Raw genomic sequence first — 23,777 nt, forward strand, 5'->3', positions numbered from 1 at the left:
TGCTTTTGGCTACGAAGGAACAGCTGAGAATTGACTCGACCCATCAGAGCATTTCAAGTTTAACAGTATAAAATTGCCGTTTTCCATAACGGTCAGATTTACCTAGAACTAAATACTCTCAGAAGGCTTTAGAGATGTGGAAATCTCACTCAAGACTCCAAGACTTGCTGCTGGCAGACCATTCTTGCTGACAGCAATAGCGTTAACTGAGATAGCCCTGTTACAACATACAGGAACACTTGACAGCGAGTGGAAATCCTGTCTTACATAATTAACCAGAATGAGATCAGGGGGTCACACTAATGTTTGCTGTAGTGCTTTGTTTATCCATTTGCCTTTACAGTGGAAATTCAGCTGTAGCTGTTGTCAGAGCAGAGTTGACACTGAAACTGGGCTATGACATACATTTACATAACTTCACTTGATTTAGGGCTTGTATCATCTTTTTTTTTAGGGGCCTGAGCATCGATGCTCACTGCTGGGGCCCTATTGTTTTTGATCTCGTTGTTATATTTCTTATTTTTCTCCACTAGAAGTGTTCATGCAGAAAAACCATGAGACCTAAAAACACCAAAATTGGTAGATGGGTTGCAAATTCCACCAGCTGCTCAGGAACATCAAATGACAGCCAGGGTGATGCCATTTATTTCAAATGATTGTCAGTGGTACTTATCTAACTTTTGCCAGATCAAGGTGAGAACAAACGCTGGTTACTGTTTAACATCATAAACCCAAGATATAGGTATGTAAAAATGAAACATGCAAGGATCTACTTATCTCGACTTAACTCCAGTGTACTGAAAGTGCCGACTGAGTCAAAGCTGCAACGCTAACTTAGTCACTATGACCACGATACCATGCCCATACTGACTCATGTTTTTTTCTGCAATGTTCCTCTGACAATGCAATGAAATACCCACACTGCAAAAGCAAAAAAAAAAAAAAATGCAGTCTCATGATACCTAGGAACACTGCTAGGTTATGGGAAACACTACACAATCGTGTTAATGTTTAGCCCTCTGTAAAACAATCTGACTATCTCAGGGTCTTTCATAACAAAAATTACGCTCAAGTGTTGGACTCTGCTTGTTTATCCAGTGATCCAGCATAGACTTTGGAAGCTTAATACACACGAGGGCATACATAACTTTTATTATTATTATTTTTTGGCATAGAGATTTCTTGAACTCTGCTTACACAGCATTTTAGTGTGTAATCTACTCGAGTTTTACTATACACGAGGGCCCTGTTTTTTATATTCATATAACCTCATAAAATCTATTATAAGAACTGTAGTTTCTGGATTAAGGGTTCCCCAACAATCCTTTTTTATCACATCGGATTTGGTGTGCTTTGTGCATACCATCATTTATTCACCAGTCAAAATTATACAACAGAAACAAGATTTAAGTGGCGATATAATCCCTTGAGGTTAGCATGAATGTTATCTTCACTTGAATCTGTTTTGAACTGCAGCGGCAGTTTTATCAGAAAAATCTTCCATAACCCTGGAATTTCACAGTGAATGGGTTTTCTCTTTCAGCAAGTCAAGGTACATCTGTAATAGCTGAATGCTTTACAAACAGCCCAGTGAGTGTGTGTCTGTGCGTGTGTGTAAACTACAGTGTGTACATTATGGTCTGTATAATGTAGCTCCGGCTGCATCCACCCAAACCATCGGCAAAGGTGAGAGAATTAAATGATTCCTCACTCCTTTCAGATTTTAAAACTTTATAGCATGTAATCATTCTAATGCTGAGGGCTTTGTGAGTTTGAGAGTGCAATGAGATCCAATGCAATAAGCTCATATGGTAAGCAGAGTTGATTAGCACTACACACATTTACATTGCTCTATTTTTGGACATTATATGATGACTCACTGTGTAACCTCAGCCTCAACTTGCCCTACTCCCTTTTACTTATTTTTGTTGGGTTGGTTCCTTAAACTGTTCTGCTATTAAATGTATGCCTCATTAAAAATGATGTTCTTTTCACAACATAAGTGGATTCATCTTTGCCGCTGAAGCAATAAGGCAGAAACACAAAAACAATATACTACACTAGTGACCTGGACTTCACTCTACCACAAATACAAGCATGTAAGCCTGTGTACACACACACACACACACACACGGACACATGGTGTGTGTGTGTGTGTGTGTGTGTGTGTGTGTGTGTGTATTCCCCTCTATCCTTGTGGGGAATTCCCATTGACACAGTATATACTGTACCTACTGTACAGTGTTCTCTGAGTGAGTAGGAGAACAATGTGTTTCTAAACTATCCACTAGGACCTAGTGGGTGCCAGCAAAATGTCACACAGATGATGACATTGACAGAACATGAATATATACAATACAATAAAGTATATAAAGTGTAAACATTAATCTTTGCAAACATGCATCTGCTTTGACTAAACAATACAAGTTAGCTTGGCTGGTAACTTATTATTAGTCATACCCTTGGTGCGGTCACTGGCGATGGAAAAGATCTGCTGTGTTTCCCGTCTTGGTTTGCACCGACCAATGACATACTTTGCAGAAGGTCTTAATCTGTGCTAGGTCGCTTTTTTAAGATAATCAGACCACTTTCATTTAATTGATGCGGCCTTTTTTTTAATCAGCAATTTCCGCAGCCTTGGATGATAACACAAGTTCACTTTCACCATCTCTTCTCTGCCCCTTAATTCCTCTCATTTTTGCTCTACAGTGGCTGGTGTTCTCAAATCTATTAAACTTAAAACCTGAGGGGTGTACTCGGCTTAGACAGACATGTTGAGCCTAAAACCAAGGTTTTGATGTCACAAAGGTGACTCGGTCACCATGGTTAGTTATGCTGCAAACTTAACCTAGTCAGGACCTGGTTAAATTAAGAGTTTCAGCTTAAATCACCAGTAAATGTAGATTTTTAGCTGAGGGAAGACCAAAGACTGTATTTGCAAACCATGATGCAAACATGTTGAGCCTGTGTGGATGGACACGTGGAGCTTCACCTGCTAGAAAATTGATAAGTCTATTTCAATTTCCACATTTCCCTCATTATAACACAATGTCAGACTTAAATACACTTGTTTAAATATACTGTATTAAATAAGCCCTCTAGAAAATGCAGCTGTTACCTTAGAACTGAGTGGTAAAATAAATATTTGTAACACACCTTTTTATATTCTTCCTATCTCTCCATTATAATGACCCATTCCTCCTTACTGAAGTAGGCAGCACACAATTGATTGCTCCTGTTTTTTTTTTTTTTAGCTGTTGCCCCTTATGGGAATGCACACGGAGCCTGAGGCAGAAAGCCCAAGTTAACAGAGAGGGTTGATAACCATTCTCCCTGATAGAGAGTTTAGGGCTTGTCAAGCCTGGCTATGTTGAATTTACTTTATAGGACAGCCCTCTGATGTCCACAAGTCTTACTCACTCAATAACAAACCAAATCTCCTAAAACAGTGCAAATCTTTGTTGTTCTGGTTCTCTCAGTTCTTTGTCTGTTAGCATGTAAGTGCATTGACAGAAACATAAAAACAGAATGTTTTTTTATATGTTTGGCCACTAAAGCTGATTCTGAGCAAACACACAGTAGACAGCAGATAATGACTCAAATATGATGTTGGTGCAAAGAAGCTACAAGTTTTAAAACGTTGATACTTCGTCTTCAACCTCACAGCACAGAAGATCCCTACAATCACATTCAAACATTTTGCTTGAGCTTGTTTGCCTATGCTGTGATTTACTCAATACTTTGGAGCTGAGAAGCTATTTTGTAAATGAGCCGCCCATAGAATCAGACTGAAAAGAGCAGCCATTAACCAGTCAGTGAAAAAGAGATGCTGTTGTATCTCTGTTGAATCAACACTCTTAAACAGTCCCCTTGCAGCTCTTTGTGGATTCAGTGTGTTCACAGACGTGAAATGTTGTAACCATGTCAATGCCATTCACTAACTCTCTCTTAAGTCCAGACACCTTTACAGCCATAGACTATTCTTTTATTTGCCCTTCCAGTGTGTACAAAATAATGAACCAAATATACTATCAAGAGCATCTAAAGGGCTGATCAAGAGAGGCTGGGAAAGAGAGGCCTGTAGTAACCTCTATGCACACTGACACCATCTCTTAGAAATCTTAGAAGCAAACCTACGGTACCTCGTGTACTTTTCGGACAGTTTATTTGTAGTTTCCCATATTAAATACATAAATATTAAGGTGCCTGGTTTGTACATTTACATTTGACAAGAGTTCAGATTTCACAATCTATTCCAGCTACAGATTCCCTCAATGCTCATTTGTGAATCATGCTGATGTTAGCCATGCCCTGTGGCTGTTTGAGTACTGGTCTAAAATGACTGCATTTCACCTCTATAAACACCATAGCATATAAATTCTGCTTAGAGATACATTTTAACGTATGGGAGAAAAACTTGCACAGGAAATTTACCTGATAATTTGGGTGATGCAGGAAATAATCCGGACATCCGGCCACAGCCATGTTTTGTGTTTCTCAGCTCTTTCGTACAATTTGCTTGGGTGGTTCAGTTTCGGTACAAGATGGACAGAGCAGAACCTGTAGAGGAAGAAGAGCAGACAAGTGGAGGTTAGTGGAAAACTACAAAGGAAGAGGGGGGAGGGTGAGAGGGTCCAAAGAGGAAGGCTGAAGAAAGGAGAGGAGGATGACAGCAGGAAAGGGAGATGAAGTCTAGCCTCAGAGGAGACAGATTTAGAACAGAGCACATCTTAACCCACATAGACCCACAGTAAACAACATCAACAAGCAACTACAGAGGAAGAGTGCTTGTTGGTTGTGAATTGGGAAGCAAATAATTGAAAAAATGAAACTAAAAATTACATTTCTAAATTTCACTTCATCACTAAATTTGCACCAATCAAATTCAGTTTTCCAACGTGGTGACGTGATTCAACGGAAATTAATCAAAATACCAGGATTTCACATGTGATTTCCACTATGACGTAAAGATAGTTTAACAGAGAGCCATGTCTTTGAACAACTTTATAAATGGGAGCACAGCCCTCCAGTGATTTGAGGTGTTTATTGCTGAGGGTGAAGTGCGTGAATCAGAGCCAAGATACAGCACAATTGCTTTTATTTGGATGATAAAAAACGGCTCATTTAACTTGTACTACCATTGCAGTTCATTTATAGAGGTTTGCTATAAACCACCACATGCAATTCTTTATTAATGAAGAATATAAAAATCAGATGCTTCCTTCTTGTCATTGGGTTTCTACATTATTTTACCACTCTGATGCTTATCAGTGGCGACAATCCCACTGTGTACTCCGCCATAATTCGATTTCACAGCAATAAATCATTGAACAATCTTCTGAGGCATGGTCTTTGTAAATCAACAGAACTCCAACACAAGCTGCACCTCAGGGGACTTTAAAGGTGTAATTCTGCTCTATGAAGCCTCCCTCCTGGCCATCCTTGAGTCAAAATAACCACAAATTGGACTTTAGTCTATTTGAACTTCTTAAAGTGGGTATCCTATTAACCTCTTGGCACTGCTGCCGCTGAACAAACACCTGTAAACACTGACCCAAAAATACCCCGCAGGCACCTCTCCAGGTCTTAAGTTAGACCCCAGGGTATATTTGGAGCCAAGCAGCCCGGGCTCACAACTATGATGGTCTTTTATGCAGCAGTTCATGACCCCCGTTGGTATTTTAAAAATATGACCTGCCATTTTATAGTCAGCTAATATTATCTCATGTTTGCATTAGTGGTTGTGAGCGGGCTGCCCTTGCGGCGGTAGAGTGTGTATAAATGTGTGCATTTCTGCCTGTACATGTGTTTCTGCATGCGTACGTGCACTGTGTGTGGGCATGTGTGTGTGCGTGTGGATGTTTACACATACTGAGCATGTGTGGCTCAGCGTGGGTGTGTAAAGGCTCTATTTTTTAGTAGTTTTCAGGGTCTTTGAGAAGCTCTACTTGCGTTTTCAGAGTTGTGCATATTGCTGTCTTTTACCGGCTGGTCAGTGCACAATGATAGGATCGCTCTGCCGCCAGTAGAGCCAACTACCACACTGCAAGCTGGGTAACACTGCTGAATTACTACACTCGGTGACAAAGGTGACGCAAGCAAAATGACAAAGAGCGTTGACTGTAAGAGCAGACGTCTGCTTAAAAAGAAAAAAAAAAAGGTTGTTGTCCACAACAGAAGGCGAAAGTGTTAGACAGTAGGTGTTCTGAATGGCCACACTCGTCACATTTAGACGTGAGATGCCTTTATCATTTAAATATGGGGAGATCAGTGCACGTTTTCTCTGCTGAAAGGCATCCATTGTTGTTCGGAAATTGTCGGATGAAATTCTGACGGGTTTCCAAAGCTGTTCAACCATCCGTCAAGCAACTCTCATACAGTGTACTCACACCTTATGATTGTTACATAAAAAACTTGAGCACACATCCAAAAGAAAATGTTTGTTGTTAGCGGACAGAATGAATAAAACACTCAGAGCTTGGCTTTCCAATTATGTTTAAGACCTAAATTTGAATTTAATTTTAATTTGAAAGTTTTTTTGTATCTCCAAAATAGGGCTCACAAATAATGACCAAACCATGAATGGATTCTAAACAAAGAGTTTGGCACCATGATCACTAAGACCGCTGAAAGGGCCTGCTTGTAATGAGTGTGTATATATGTGTGTGTGAGTTACTGTGTCAGCCCATGTGTGTGGCCTGGCCGGCTGGCATGCAAGAACGGCTCGTCATTTACACATTATTTACAGACATACAGTTTACAACAAAAACAAAACAAATTAACATCAGCCTAAACTCTCCTAGCAGCCCCTCATTAGGCGCCACGCACTTGCTGTGGCTTAACTGTGTGTTGATTATATTTCAGGAGTCAGGAGGTTGTGCAAGAGGGACAGAAGTAAATTTCAACCAACTACATTAGAAGACAGACAAAATGGTTGTGCTTCACTGTAGCTTAGACCCTTATAAAAATTGTCACTTAAACTTTATGAGGATTAAATATTAAACCACTGAATTAAATGCCTGGACTTTCAATAACAGCGGTGAAAAACCTGCTTCATCTATAAAATGTAAAACATGGGAAAAGTTTAGGCGTTCCGTATAGTATTAAAATACCTTTCAACCCAAGTTTCAAAGTGCTCATATGTGCCACAATGAGTGTCAATGACTGACATATTGCGTAAACACACACGCACCTATGCTTAATTGCTCCCTGAAACAATCAAAGCCATTCCATTGCAGGGATTAGACCCTCTCAGAGCCCTTTGATTTGATTCCTTCCACTTGAACAGTGTACTGAAACCTAACCATCTCTGACCTTGACAGTGCAATTACATGGACGGTGTCACCATGCTAGAAGGGGTGGGCTTGGGTGTACAGAGGCTGTACCCAGCGGTGAGGTGACGGCATCTGGATTCATTAAAGTGATTTTTGCTCAGACTTGCATGAGGGAGAATGGTAGCTGGTGGACTTCAAACGGAAGGGCCTTAATAATGCCTATCATGAATCATAAATCCCCTGGAGCACCAGCGCCATCCTGCCAGAGACTTCACACAAAACACACAACACTTTAGTGACTATGCTCTGCTTTGACAATTCACAGACATCCACCTGATGTTGTGGGAAATATTTAGCATGCGACTTGTTATATACAAAAAAAAAGAAAAAGTAAATTATCGTCAAATTATCTTCATCTATCCAAGTTAGGTCTTGATAGTGGTCTTTGTTAGTAGAAATTACAGCTTCAAACAACTTCACCACATGATGATAATGTGCATTTAACAAAACACGAAACAGGGCCTTAATGTTTACTGTGATGGATTAGCAATGCCATCTAAGTTTACAGTTGCTTTCTGCTGCTAAGATCATAGACGATCACAAAAAAATTGTCAGCGGCAATGTGATGTATATCTAATTTGGTCTTAATGAGCTAGAACATGCAATGTTATACACAGTAGGTGGTTTGAGAAGGGGATGGAGGTTCCATCCCCTTGTTAGCTTGTTACTAAAATTGTTAGACACTGCTCAGATGTGTCTTTTGACTGCACAAATTCATGATTTTCAATGCAGACGTGCAACAAACGCATTCAAAACCGAGAGAGATGATGTTGCACACCTGTAGTGCAACGCGCCTGTTTTTTGGGCGTGTCAGTAGTGCACTTAAGTTGAAAAAAAAAATTTGAATGCAGCAAACATGCCATAGGTCATGTGATGAGATTTAACCAATCAGCTTTACATGATTATATTCGTTCAGGGTTACCCAGGGCTGTGTGAACTGTCAGGTTCTTACTGTTTTGACACCAACAGAAGGAACAACAACATAGCCTGGAGATACATCAGCCAAGAACTTGGGATAACCAGTGAGCATGATGATGCGCTGCTTATACATGCTGTAATAGTTAATGGATGTGCTGGCTAGCTAATTCACTTTATTCAGTTTTTTGCTGTGCTAAACTTTTCCAGGGTTCGGTTTTGATTGTTTAGTAATGGCAAGCACAACAGTAGCGCATCCTCCCAAGTACCTTGGATAAAAGGATTAAAGTGGCCTAGCTGGCATTTTCCGTGCGTTTTAGACGCAACATTTCCACAACCCCTAATTGTGCACTGTATGGAAAAAAATCCATGGTGCTGTCCGTGGTGCTGAAACCGATTTATAATTGCGCCTTTTTCTATCAATCCCGCCCATCTGTCCGTGTCATCTTGGATCTATAATATTATCTAAACTATATACGGTAAATGCTCAAAGAGCAGGAGATAACTGTAGTTTTCCTATAGTATTCCTTTTGGAATATATTTAACAGGGGAGATGGCCCAATTAACAAATCACCTGCTCGTTATAAGACTGCACTTGACCCAATAAGCCATAAACACTAAGACAATTATTCAATTAGGGCTTTTTCCTCTACTCACAAATCTAGTTTAATTTAAATGTCACTAGATGCTACGACCTATAAATTATGAGTCATTCTTATGATGAGTCATATATATATATAAATATATTGAACACATACTGGTGGGCCCAAATGCCTGGCCAGTCCAGGGGTTAATGTGCTGATGTGCTTACGTCTCAAGGGTCCAGCTTTAACATTCCGTGGTGATAAGCCCTGCACAGAAGCCAAAGGCAAGGTCTGGCATCACCAGAAACCTGGGCTATTTAAAGTAAAGCCTAATTGAAACAGTAGAAACATTTCCCTGACGAGTTCTCCACTTTTACATAGTGGTGGATCAGTGACTGATGAGCTCACCGGACCAAAGATTGTTGTTAAACGGACTTTAGAGGCTGCAGGACTTCACCTCTGTTTGCAATCAATACCATGAAGGTGTCAATATGACATCCAATGCAAACGTACGGATCAAAAAAGGATAAGGAATAGCAAAGCAAAAACAAACTTTCAGACAAACTTTTGCAAGAATTATCTAGTAGTTTGTTTAGTTTAGTTTCTTTGCAAATCACAAACATACATTTAGAATCATGTATATCAGCTCTCATTATGGTTTTAAATTGAGGCATTACTTATTTAGGCCACAACTTCCTCTCATATTAAATAACAGGTTATTAAGTTTTTCACTTCCTTAAGCCTTTCCAAGGACTCCAATAAAAATACCTAGAGTGGAAAATGGAAATATTAAACTTTTAACCTCAAACACTGTATGTAGGCCAAACCTGAAATAAATGAGTTTCTTGTGAGCTGCACTGCCAAACATGCCTTGTAAACTACGGAGTCAGTTTGATTTTTTTTTTTTAAACCAATCTGACTGCCTGTTAGTCTGGTTAGCCTGTCTTAACTGTCAACCTGCCTCTTCAGTTTGTATTTCTGCCTCTCCGTCTTCCAGCTTGACTTTTTGTCTGTCTGTTTGCTTGTCTCCATCTCCTTTACCTGTCTGCTGTCTGTATTTGCCTGTGCATTTACCCGTCTACTCACAGTCTACCTCCCTGCCAGCCTCTGTACATTTCTGTGTGGTGTTCACTGCTCTATAAATATTCCTCTCCTTTCCTAATTCGGAAAACATTCTAAATAGTGGAGGTTATTCATAGTGCGACATCCAGAAACCTGTGGAGACTGCGGTAAACGAATCTACTTTTAAGTATCAGTTTCAGATAGGAATCAGACGGATTACTGAATGAAATCAAATACATGGCATGTTGCTTAGGTATTGAAGCATTATGTGCAAGTTCTTGAACCAACACGGGGTATTTGACCAATAGAAACACTGGATTAGAGTCCCTGTATTAGGTCTGTCCAATCAGCCAATTAAGGGCATAGATTTTTTATCAACCATATCAAATTTCTTTCTGGTTAGATTTGAAATTAATTAAACCTCTTTCACACATTGAGCAATAAACCAAAACCCCACAGTGCTCGATGGCAGCATCTGTGCAGCTCAGCTGTGCAGCTGTGTCAACTACTTTCCCTGTGTATATAATTGTAAAATGTGTTCATCTCAGTCAACTTGACTTCAGCTGATTGGACTGGACACAGCTTAACATGCGGCTGTTCAGCTCTGCTCAGTCATCTTTGGAATGCAGAGAGCACATTCTTTCCATATAGGGTGCTCGGTGAAAAAACATGTGCAATATAGCGAACCCCAACCTCATGAAATGGCATGCATTGATTTGTGGGATGGCCAGGAATAGCACGGATGGTGAAGAGAGAAAGAGAGGGACATCTGGCAGAATAGACAGACAGAGAGAGAGAGTGTGAGTGTGTGTGTGTGTGTGTGTGTGTATACATACATAACACAAGCACATAAGACACACACACACACACACACACCGATTGTAAGCTTCCTACTCAAGTATCATCAGGTCAAAAGGGGAGTTTTTATGCTTCTAGGGGTCAGGTAGTGTCAGGGAAGTGTTTTATCTGCTACACCCTGGGGTAGAGGTCTGCACAGGACTGTTTTTTCTGACTCACACCTAACTGCTCCTGCAGGATTTCCAACCATTACTGCTCACTTCTGCAGGGCCTCATCACCCTCTGATCACTTTGGTTCTACTAAATGTCTGTCTGCCCCATCTCTCAAGGAGAAATCTGTGTAAAACGTATGTACTGTTTTTATGAGAAATACTAAAACAGATGGTCAGCTGTGAAATAAGTCATGTTCGTAAGTCCTGATCTAAAAAAAAAAATCATTAAAAGTAAAAGGAAAACAGCTTCGGCTTAAGGCACAGCAAAGGAAAAGTAGAAAGAACATTATGGGTCATGTCTCGTTTCAGTGATGTCATGTTAATGTCTCCCAGAGAGACAGATAAAGAAGATGTTGGAAAATCAGATGTTTCATCCTCGGTGAAAATGGTACAGTTTGGATCACGCTCAGTTTCTATGATGCAGTTATATGATGCAACATTTTAAAAAAATGATGTAACTTGACTTTCGTCAGTGTCATCATCACTTGAAGCATATGATTTTCTGGAAAGCTGCAAAAGGTTTACTGGAAGATGATGCATTTACACACATGGTTAATTCCAATAATACACGGCCTATCACATTTGCAAATATGAAATTTCATCCTGTGATAATGATGCTGACTGCACAAGAATAAATGCGCCCCACGCCCGCCGCATTTGTGTTGGGTCCCATGTGATCTGTGGAATCCCACTGCAGCCTGGGGCATCACCGAAACAGACAGTGCAGCTAGAACAAGCTTGACATCACTTATCTTCAAATGGAAGTGTCAAAGGGTTCGAGACAGCCACTTCTGCACCCAGGGGGAGCAACGAGTGCAGCGTATGTGTATACACAAATGTGTATGTATGTATGTATGTATGTAATTATTCCTTTCTTTTGACAGTGACATGGCAAGACAAAAGTATCAGGTTAGCGAATGTTGCACTGCAGCAAGAACAACTGAACTGAAATGACGAGAACAAACAGTTTAATGCTAAAGTGCTATGCTGAATTCAGACACTAGAGTAGCACTACTTGAAAAAGAGAAAACGGTCTCGATTAAAAACGGGGTTGAGGTAAATGTATCTTTATTAAACAGATGGCTATTTAGCTGGCAGCTGGTGCTTTTGACCCTACAAAACTCTAGCTATAAATTTGATACATTTTTAGTCACACCCATAGCCAGTTAAGAACGGTCTGTCCTATAATCTCAACAGACCAATCTCAGGTGACATGCGTTGTAAAGGATGATACGGGATAGTCCAGTGTCAGAACACAGTAGTGCATGTCAAGGTTCCCCCTGTTATAGTTGTCGCATTTATAAGAACACATACAGAAAGCTGCTCTAATCAATCATTTTAAGTTAACAGTGGATCAAAAGCATATGTGTAACGTGAAAGGGGTCTCTTGTGGGGACAGAGAATTATCCTGTGACTGTACGGTTAGTATGACAAAGAAATCCTAAAAGGACCCTGACATCCACCTTTCTAAATCTGAAGAGATCAGACACTGGTCACACTCCTTTCTCAAGTACCACACCTGCCTCCCACCCACCATTCCCACTGTTCCCTCCTTGCGCCAGCTACCTCCCTCCAAACCCTCGCCCAGCCCAGCGTCCCGTCCGACCCCTTCCCTCATCCTGCACCGCTCCACTCCAGAACATAAACAGCGTCTTAATTCAAAAAATGGCACAGATCCAATTCGGTGCCTGGGGGGCTTGTGGAGTGCCCATTGAATTGAATGTACTGACCGTAATCCAACCCCCAGAGAGGAGGTGTCAATTATTTTACTGTATATGTTTAAACTAGCCAGACAAGTGTTAAGTTAAGTGAGAATATTTAGCCTGATGCTGCGAGTTATCAAAACTTCCCATGGTGGGGTAACCTATAGAACAGGGCTGTATGTGAGAGAGGGGAGTGGTACGGATGGAGAGATAAGTTGCCTGCTCTACTGTATTGTGTTGCTGTGGGCTGGAGATTCACCCTCTGATTCCCACCAGCAATTCGCTCTGTATGCAGCCTTTTAAATGTGTGTAGCTTTATACCTGCAACTGATAAATAATCTTGAACTTGAACACGAAAGTAGTCTAGCCATGTCATTAGATTATACCAAAGAAAGAATCAGGTCCTAAACTCAACTCACAAAAGTATATCACTGGATACAGAGCTTGAAAATGGACAAACCATCAAAACTGACTGCACACAGTGCATGGTATGACACTAACAAACAACACTGACTACTAATCAAAACTTTAGATGGTACCTCTAAAATGAAAATTGCAAATAAATCCAACTTTCAAACTAACTATAAACTTCGAAAAATGAGCGTCTCAATGAGGTTGTGTGTGGGGTTGTGTGTGTGGGCTGGCTGTTGTTTTTGCAGCAATGCAACACTGAAAGACGGAGAGAGAGCCGAACAGAGCATCTCTGTCTTCTGTTTTAATCAGCAGATTAGATGGTAGTCACTCCTCACTGGATGTGCTTGTTGCACATGTTGATTAGTCATTAATTGGCAGCTTTCATTATTTGAGAGCAGCAGCGTAAAGTGGGGCTATAAGAGAGGGCCTGATGTCATGCCGGGGGAGGCTGAATAGCACCAGTCTATGAGAGAAAGGCCTTTTGGAAACGTGGACAGTGCCTAATTGGATGAGGATTTCATTGGGCTGCTTGGGAGAACTGGTCTTATGCAATGGCATAGATGAATGGACGGAGCTTGGGAGCAATTGTGCTTGTGCACAAGTTGGCTGTAATGGTGGCCCCAGAGGGCTACGGTAGATGGATTCGCCTTCTCATGACACCATCTTCACTATACCTGTTGGTAGGACATCACTTCTATAACTGACTGATGTTGTAAAATACAAAGATGTGTCACATTAGATCTCCTTTTATTCAATAATAACAATCACCCACAACAAAAAGAGACGTCTAATCCGAATATAACTGATCCTTTTAAACATTTATCTTATATAAGAAAAGAGCTGGAATTCTATGTGAGCACTTGAGGGGAAAGGGGAACAGGATTTATTTTACTTACTTACTCTTAGGAATGCTAACAAAGTTGGCTGGCTGAAAAAAAATCATATTAAGAAGGACTTAACATAAGTCCTATTCCTAAGTACCAAAGTACACCACTTTAAGCCCCGATCTCTTCTAAGTCTGTGTATAATACTAGAAAACCAGAGGGCAGAAAATGCAATTATGTACGACAAGATATGGTCAAAATATGACACGGTCAAAAGTGCTGTATTGAAAGTGTGAGACGGAAATTAGAATGAGGATTAGGACTGCACTATAATTCAAGAACAAGGGAAATATTTCGTGGAAAAAAGCCCTTTTCCCTTTTTTAATCGTACCGTGCATCTACCAAAGCCAACTAACCGTGGTTTGTTTTGATTCTGCATTGCAGATTCCAGCTGGTACAGTGAGGCACAGATCAACAGAGGGAGACAGACAGAGATAAAGACAGTGAAACTAGGAGAGAGAGACTTAGCTATAGAAAGAGACAGTTGAGCGGGGCAGACAATGGGGTAGACGGATGGACAAAGAGACAAAGATAAACTGAGAGATGGCAGGCATATAGAAATAAAAGCAAGAGAACATGAGAACCAGGGAAAAATCAGCGTCCGTGTGTGTTGGAGAGATCATTTCTTCTGACACGTCACTGTACATCCACAACACATTACATGTAGCCACCCGAGCATGTGGTCCCTCAGGTGTTCAGTTACCTACAGAATAAAGGCAACATTCTTGCCTCTCACGCAGTCTTGGGTTTCAGCCACATTTGGACCAACACCAGACGGTGAGAAACCCAATCCACTGTACACTTTGGTGGTTAGACAAGCAAGCATTGCATCACCTTAGGTCACGAGTGGAAAGCGGTGAGAATCGGGTTTGTGCAGGTCCATATTTACAGTATGGAGGAGGAGGGGGAAGAATAATACCACAACATTTTTCCTCTGGCAAGAGTTTGCGTTCTTAGAAATGACTCCTCACAAAGCAGAACATGATTACTCAGCGGTTATAGTTGAGATACCAAGCATAGAACATAAAACATTAATTGGGCTGTAATGTCAACAACAAGTGGTCACATTAGTCTTAAGGGCTGTTCACTTGTGGTTAAGTACCGATTTAAACAACCCAAATTCAAAAGTTTGAAGCACGCTTTCAGGCCAAGTATGTGATAACTGAACCCAACATAGGACATTTTAACAGAAAAGAGAAGAGTAAGTATCTAGAAATTGTGCCTGATTATGCAATTGAGTACAAACTTAACCCTTGGCCAGAAAGACAAATAGCAGTCCCCGTCATCACTGGAATACTTATTGACCACTGAGATCCCAGCCAAACACTTTGGTACAGAGGGTGAATTTGGCTCTGCTTTAGAGATCTAGGCAGAGTTAGCCAACTGACATGAACTGTGCTATGGTCCCCCATCAGGCTTGGGTTAATGGTGTCATGACATCAGGGAGGGGGTATTAACAGTGTATAAGCCTAGACTAGCCAGTGCTGAATGACTGCTGGCTGACGCAAGACCCAATGGAATGCTGCCTAGAGCACGACCACAAGCTCTTATAGCACCAATACCAGCTAATAGGATATCTCTGCCACTTTTCCCCTGGGATGGCAGCTGAAACTATATGCAAACAAACAAGCTGGCATCCAGCATTATATGTATTTGTACATAAAGAAAAGTGCTGAAGTTGAATATGAGCCTCAGTTTTTGGTGATGCAACAAATCTCTGGGGTGATCACTGCCAAGCGCACAGCTTTTCAATCAAAAACTAGTGGAGTGTGAGCAGCAGAACCAAATGCATTTGAAATTCTTTGGAGTTTCTCAAGATATAAAAACACGCAAGTCTGAATCCTAGAGCTAAGTTGAGTATTGCTTATTGTAAGTATAATTATGTGCAATATGTGCAGTCAGCAGCCTTTGGCAGCCTGTAGTCTTGCAGAGTTCATGCCCCGTCATGCCTGTGCTTACTGAGCATGGACTGGAAATAGCAGGACTGGTGTTGAGGGGGTGAGAGAAACCGCAGCTAGAGCGGTTGCCATGTGCACGGAGATGTGACCACAACATAATTAAATAAAAGAAAGCAGGAAATAATGGGCAGGGGCACGGAAGAGAGAAATCCTCTTTGGTTATGAATGGTGTGGTGTCAAAAAAATCACATGCTTGAATAGACGCAAGTATAGCATGTCTCTGTCTAGTGGCACCCATGTGATCAAACTACTTCATATTCAGCCACACTTTAAAGGTTAACATGCAGAGGACCATGTGTCTGTTCAGTGTAAGTGCTCCGCTGTAGGTTGCCAAGTCGAGTGGAATATCAGTGGTTGGCCAGATTGTGGGTTTCACTTCAGTGACTGCAGAAAGGTTGCTGACTGCGCTTTGCTCGCCTTAATTATCAAAGGTATGTTGAGGTTTAATTTAAGACTAAACTAATAAAATTAAGTGTACAGAATTTTAATTAATCCAACACTAATTAACTAAGTGAGCGTTCAAAGACAACGTCAGGAAGCTACATGCACTCAAAACCATCAGGGACATTATCAAGACATGCTTACAGCTTAGTTTTATCCAGTATTTCCCTATTTTAGGTCCCAGCTATGGAAATGGAAGCCCGATAGCTCTGCCTGTGCAGCAAGCAAACCCAAATGTAGGTGTATCCTACATTTTACCTCAGGATTTGAACAGGTTTTTACCTTGAAAAAGTGCACTCACAGAAAAGATCTGGGATGCCTACAAAATCTTACTATGTGCATCAGTCCCAAAGTGCCCCCTTCCAGTCTAACTCCACATTCCCACTGAGAGCCCTGATCTGCATTCAAAACACACAGGCCAACGTCGATAGTTCCCAGAATCATAAATTTGGGTGGTTATGCAACTTTCTGCATAGACCACATGCAGCCAATAAAGAAATTGATTTGGAAGAGCGCCCAAAATGACAGGGCAGATTAGACTATCTGTGAGGAGTTGCTTTGTCAAGACGTTTACACATTAAGTCAGATTAGATAATGATCAGGCTCTCTCTCTCTCTCTCGCGCTCACTTACCCTTTCTATTAGCGTTACCATCATTAGACACAGTTTCTCAAAGCACTGCATAACTAAGACTTCATGCTGTATACATATGGTGATAGAAGCTGCAGTGACACAGTGAAACAACAGAAGAGTGGTGCATCTCCAATTACAGTATGCATGTACAGCACTTGGGCAGTATTTTAGGATGGATTTTGTGCACATAACTGAGTGGGCTACTGATGCCTTAAAATGATCATTAAGCAGCCCATGAGCCCAATTTAAGACTTCCCAACACACTCCCTGTGGGAGCGCTTTTGCAGTTACATTGACTCAGTAATCTCGACCTGCTTAACAAGAGCACTGATAACACTTTTTACAGTCAGCTCACTTATCAAAAACTTCTTCTTATTATTGTGTTGAGCTGATAAAACTGATTAAACTCAACAGTTCCTCAGTTTACAGGGGATCCCCTGGAGCCCACCCATGGACCCCCTGCGGGTCCCCGGAGCTCACTTTGGGAACCACTGCAGTAGGGCTACATGAGTGGCCCTGGGAAAACGCCTCTTTCTCTGTCCCCCCCCCCCCCCCCCGCACCCCTCCACCCCCCTCCTCTCCCCACTCCCAACTCTCAGAGCAAACGCTGCCAAAAGGATAAGGCGATAAGGCGAGACTGGCGAAACTCTCGCAGAATTGAGTTGAGGGGGGGGGGCAACGCGGGGAGCAGGAGTCTTACTGGGCAGAAAGTAGGCTATGGGCCACTGTAGACTGCTGTTACGCAATTGTAAACAAGGCAGGCTGTTGGGATCAAAAATACTGTTTCCCCAAGAGAGACTCGATTCGCAGTAAGTGCCGGGAAAGGTGCAGAAAAGTGCAGGAGGTTCAGGCAGCTTGTCGGCGCGGGTACTAATGTGGAGGCTCTCCACATGCAGAAATACCGTAAAGTGAATTCATAGTTGAACGCAACAGCCTGATCCGGAGAATAAACTTGTTATCAAAGTTCAATGAGTGGCCGCTGCGTTGTCAGACAGGCTGCCGCGGACACGGGTCCCGCTAGGCGGTTACGCGCAGTGCGCACATGTGTTCCGACCCGCTAAACGGTGCGTGTCATCACAACAGCACATTCAACTTTTGTTGCATGCGCTCACTGCCCACTCTCCATGGACTTTTCATCATCACCCCCCCTCCTCCACACACATACTCACACACACACACACACACACACACACACACACACACGAGAGCGGCGTCTTCATCCGGCAACATGCACTCACCTTACAGCCGGATCACTTGAGGCAGGCTGCGGCCGTCAGAGACAATGAGGGAGTCAGAGGCAGTCAGGAGATGAAGGGACAGTCGGCAGCGGTGGATCAGGCCACGGTGGTCAACATTCCCGGACTGGACAGATACACAGAGGCAAGAAGAAGAGGAGGAGGAAGAGGAGGAGGAGGAGGAGGAGGCGAAAACAGTGGCCGCAAAGACTGCAGGCAGCTCATCTCATGCGGCCGGGAAGAACACACACACATTACACACACGAACACGCACACACATGCACGCAAACATCTCCTCCCCTTTAGACAAGACCACGCCCACCAGTGAGGGGTGATTAATGCGGCGTTCACGTTTTATGGGAATAAGGGCGTGTTCAGAGGATTCCGCCTTTTTTTTTTTGTTTGTTTGTTTCTTTTTTTGAAGAGCTGTCTTTGGCATTTTGAGTTGAGTGTGCGCTGTTATGACACAAGCACATAGGATCTGTTCCTTTAGAGCGAAACAAGGCCAATGAAGGAAGGGGTTGTAGACCGTGCAAGCATACAAGGTTTTGACAGGTTGCACATTAAAGTTGTTTTGAAAAACTCATTAAACATCATTTTATAGAAAGACAGAGGCAGGTGCTCAATAGCAAATGATTCCCTCTCTTAAGAAAAGGTGTTTAACTTGAACGTTTCTAACTTCAGCCCTCCATCAGTCTTGCAGGGATGAAATATCAGATTTCGGATTGAGTGAAACTAATTTCCTTCTTGGACTTCCACCTCTGTATGAACAGTAAGAGGATGAACAGCCTGTAAAAATTGCTTAGAATACTACCTACTGCTCTATTGTAATTGATACAAGCTTTTTAATTGCTTCATTGCATGTTTCAGTTTCCTATACAGTTTGCAGTTTTAGAATATGGTCCATTAAAGTACATAATGAAACCCTTTCTACATTAATGTAAGGGGATCCCACACGACTGCTACATTAATGGCTTAACTTTGGACTGCTCAAGTATTAATGATCTTTTTAAAGTTGGTTATTTCATGCACATTTTTACCTTGATGTTATTGAAGCAAGAGGAATTTCAGACGCAGCAGTAGGAGGTCTTTTCCTGCTTCACTTGCTTGCCACAGAACATAAAGAATATGAAAGTAAGATGGGAAATATGATGCGTGTTGTCCCTTAACACAAAAGTGTTAATGTTCAGTGTAGATCTACATATGTACTGCTGCTTATTGAGGGCCATGTGCATATACATGACTGGAACCATTATGATGCCTTCATCACTACACATTTTTCACTGGATGTTTCAAATTCAACTTATTGGACATTAAAGGCATCTTTTAGTGAATCTGTTTTACTGTAAATACTGTTATGAAGCAACAACTGAAAATGCTTCTTTACATTAAAATAAAATGAGCAAAAATATGACAAGTAGTTTACTTTTCGCCAAAGGATTCTGCCTCTGAAGTTCATGTGTGTGTATGTCAATGTCAATTGTCAATTCTTTAGACTAAAATGGTAATCTAAGGTGGTCACATGGCAAGAATACTGTCACAGAGATTTAAGTTAAGAAGGACAATACTCCACTCTTCATTAAAAGTCCTGCTCTGATGAGCACAATCAGAACTTAAAGCTCCGTTGGCTGTGAGGTATGTAGATTGCACAACTGGGGGTCAAATCTCATTGTACCAATTACCTTACCGGCATCGACGTGTTTGTATCCCTACGAGCCTTGTAAGGGCTACTGATGTTTATATGACTAATAACAATGCCGAGAGGTGTACATTCACCTCATGTGTTATTGCTAATTAGACTGGTAACTAGTTGAAAACTGAAAGGAGAAAGGAGAAGATAAAACAGTTAGGAGAGACATGCACAGAAGCCAGTGACTTGAATGGAGCCCACAGGACTGACAGATACAGCTGTACCTCAGACTGAGGTGTCACCAGGGATAACCCAGCATTCAGTTCATTTTTCATACTGCCTGTGATATTTCAGACTTGGATAAGCTTAAGTGATGGGAACACACCGCAGGAGTCTGAAGTGCAAAAGGTCATCAGTCCTGAGATGTGTGTCTAGATCAGGGCAACAGGGGGTCTCACACTGTGCCCCCTCAATGTGTAAACACACACTCAAAAGACACACACACACATACTTACATACAAACACATACCACGTCACTCATATTCAGGGTGCCACCATGCAACAAAGCATTCTCCCTGTGAGACTGGCATTGAGACATAAACTAAACACGCATTATGTTGATTTCACCTCATCAGACATTCAGGATCACACAGGCCTTTTGTTCAAATTGATTGATCAGTTACATAGTAGACTACCAAACATTAGAAAACAAAGTCAATACGAACCCCTGCTGATAGTCGGTGTCACTGTGTCCATCACTCATAAGTCAGCCAGTCAAGACTAACAAAGCTGTGTAATACAAGCCGAGGCAGTTGGTGAATAGTGTCTCACAGGACCATGGATGAGTATGCTTTTAGTAAAAGCTGCCGCAGAAGGAACTCAACACATCTTTTCATTATTTATTGCTAATTTTAGAGTTAAAAAAAAAAAATCCTGCAAAATGTCAAAGTATCAACCCACTCTTCCTCACACCCACATCTTAACAACCTATGCAAAGTTAAATTATATGATTATGTGATCAAAATTATAACTGGCAATGGTGACATGCAATGAATCTAGCCTGTCTTAGGCCAAATGTGAAACTGTTATGGCAACAAATACAAACGTACCAATAAGGCTGGTGAAGCCAGAGAGCCAAACCGACATGAATTTATTTCTGTTGCATTATGTGGTGTGATCTTCTGGTAATTCTTGATTAAGACGTTGTTTACGTTGTCGGATTGGTTAAAATGGTTTGGAACCATAACACAAGCACAAGCTCAAACACACGCACATAGTCACAACAAAAATATCACTCACACCCACCCCATACACACCCTTCAGAGATTTGTTAGGCAGATTAGAACCACTGTGGAGTGACCATGAATTCTGACCCACAAAAGTGCCTGTGGTCCTCAGCAGAAATGTACAGCTCTCTCTGGCCACCAGAGCCAAGTTCACCCTTGTGCACTCTCGGACTTATTCCACTGCTAGAACTCACTCCCTCACCACTAAAATCCCCAAAAATGAGACCAAGAAAGTGCAGCAGTTCATGTTTTATCTAAGAGCACATTTACATTCTAGTGTTTAGTGTGTGTACAGTATACAGTTTAGTCACTTCACTACCTTCAGAGCTCACACACATCGTAGCAAATAAGATCATTTTAAAGGGATGAATTTGACCAGACTGATGGCAATGCTTCTGAGATTTCTCCACCAATTTGTGTATCCACACTGTGTGATTCTACAACTATGGTTGATGTTTGCATCAGGAAAGTGGTGAAAGGTACAATGACTAGTGTCCTAGTCAAGGAATCAGACACACAAGTTATAGCTTCAAGTTCTGTGAGAGTCATTTGGTGTGACCACATAGTGATGAGTCAGGGCCATGAGCGGCTGCCCGGAATAGAAACTCATCTGTGATGTGGCAGAGAGAGAGAGAGAGAGAGAAAGAGAGAGAGAGAGAGGTTAAAATGTACTTCACAAGATTCATGCTACCATTAGCCGAATCTTAACATTTGTCCAACTGCTACCTCAAAGGGAAAAAGGCAAAATCTTACATAATGAGGCTAAAATATAGGAATGTCAGCTGCAGTTCACTTGATTACAAAATTATTTATTGAATCAAAAATTAGGTCGACAATGTGCACTTAAAACTTAAAAAGCTTATAAAATCTTCAAACTATCAGCGAAATAGCTCTCTATCAAAGATTCAAATCAAATCTTTCCTTTGTTTACAAAATATACAATGCTACAATGTGCTGTAGGCTATTGTGTGTAGATGCAACAAACCCTTCTAGTTAGAGAGAAACAAAACAGAAAACAGAAAAGTTCTTAAGGTTTTCAACTTTCAGGATAAAACAAACAAAAGACAAAATATTTTGTTGAGTGTTGAAACGGAGCATAAATTCAAATAAACCTCTGTAAAACTCGGAATTCAACTACCTTTACTCAGATTGATCTCACAATCCACAGGAGCACACATTTACAACCGAAGAGGAACCAGCATCAACATCCTACTTGGTCCATAACTAAACCATTTAATGGCAGTGGTCCACTCTCCCTCTATCAACCATAGTTACACCATACAGAACGGAACAAAATAGAATGCAATAACATTTGCCAAAATCAAGGCCATTGATAACATAACTGCTATTGTGCTTTCCTAAGACTGCTGGGCTGCGCTACACAGCCACTATGTGCTGGTGGTGACTCAGTGATAGATAAACTAATCTTTTTGCTCAGGGTGACAGCCATCATTGATATACTTCAATAACAGTGCTTCAGCCATGTTGAAATGTCACAGAAAAGAAAGGTATATCATATTACCGTACAAGTAGAACGCTTCTGCAGGGCACTGATCATGTGTGACAATGTGTGGAGATTTTAAACAGCAGCATAAATGAAGGTTAGAGGCTAAAACAGAAGCACATTGAGCTAACAGGCACTCATGGTCAGATGGTCTGTCACCACCATCTTACTCCTCCTCGGAGCCAAGGACTGTAGAAGTTGGCAATATGGACCAGAACTGAATAAAGTTATACACTTTTTCTTAAGTGTACCCAGGTTTCAATTATCTTAATTTGTCAAACAAATATTAAGTAGTTCAAATCTGGAAATCAGATCCAACTTATTGCACCCCATATAGACTTTTTACAGCAAACATCATATACATAACACTGAGTGAGCAACATTATAAGGCATCCATAACTTAACTGTGGTAAAAAAAAAAAAAAAAAGATCAGAGAAAATAAGATCTGAAAGTAGCATAAACCATTTAAATTTGCTTTCATTGGCACACATTTTGTACAACGTTCCAGTTTAAACTACTGAATTCAAGTACAGATGGCAAGATATGTTTAGGAACAGTGATATGTTATAAAGATGGACCTAAACTTTTCCCAGCAAGCTATTGTTAGAAGCTAACAGAGACATCTGATGTGAGTGGAATTAACTGCAAACCTTTCACCTATGACACAGATGTTACAGGTGTTTGGCTACTTAGAGAGCCCTTGCAAGAATACATGTTTAAATCATTCCCATTTTATACAAAAAGGTCTTTAAGCATTAGTGCAGTACTTTAAGCATGAGGCCCCGGGCTGGTGGTCAGAGCTATGGAGCTCTTTTTGAATAAGCTAGAGAATGATTTCTACCTGCTAGATAAACTATTCTTATTTTATTCTTTGCCATTTTTGTCAGTTCCTCAAAACCTTCAAATAACATTCACTCAAAGGGTGACTCAGTCCAGTTTTCCAAATGTCTGTTACAAAAAAATGAATTTGATAAGTTATTCTTCATTGCTGTGGTGTGGGCCCCCCCTCTTATTGCTGAGGGAGTGTAGAGGAGCTTGATTGGATTGTTCCCAGTCTGCCGTTCACTTTGACTGTCTTTGTGGGCACAGCGACCTGGTTAAAAGAGACACAATATGTCATGTTTGTAGTTCTCCACTTTGGTAGCAACAGGGGTGATAGTTCATGGCATGCTGGAAAGACTGTA

General features: G+C 41.2%; 2 protein-coding genes across 4 annotated transcripts in view; both read right to left on the minus strand.

Moving 5' to 3' along the window:
• Positions 1 to 18,362, minus strand: part of grb10b (growth factor receptor-bound protein 10b) — a 239,135-nt gene extending 220,773 nt beyond the window's left edge. For all 3 annotated transcript variants that reach the window (XR_011584450.1, XM_070834757.1, XM_070834756.1), the window contains exons 1-2: positions 18,176 to 18,362; positions 4,435 to 4,560 (exon numbers count right to left, since the gene is read on the minus strand). Coding sequence is in view for 2 of the 3 variants with exons in the window: in XM_070834757.1 (XP_070690858.1) it covers positions 4,435 to 4,485 (51 nt within the window). In the remaining variant the exon portion in view is untranslated. The remainder of the gene's footprint in view (positions 1 to 4,434; positions 4,561 to 18,175) is intronic.
• A 3,557-nt stretch (positions 18,363 to 21,919) lies between these two features.
• cobl (cordon-bleu WH2 repeat protein) overlaps positions 21,920 to 23,777 on the minus strand; it is a 51,805-nt gene continuing 49,947 nt past the window's right edge. Inside the window, exon 19 of the mRNA XM_070834969.1 lies at positions 21,920 to 23,686. Within this exon, the coding sequence (XP_070691070.1) occupies positions 23,603 to 23,686 (84 nt within the window). The 3' untranslated portion in view covers positions 21,920 to 23,602. The remainder of the gene's footprint in view (positions 23,687 to 23,777) is intronic.

The sequence above is a fragment of the Pempheris klunzingeri genome, chromosome 8 (assembly GCF_042242105.1).
Source record: "Pempheris klunzingeri isolate RE-2024b chromosome 8, fPemKlu1.hap1, whole genome shotgun sequence".
Lineage (NCBI taxonomy): Eukaryota > Metazoa > Chordata > Actinopteri > Acropomatiformes > Pempheridae > Pempheris > Pempheris klunzingeri.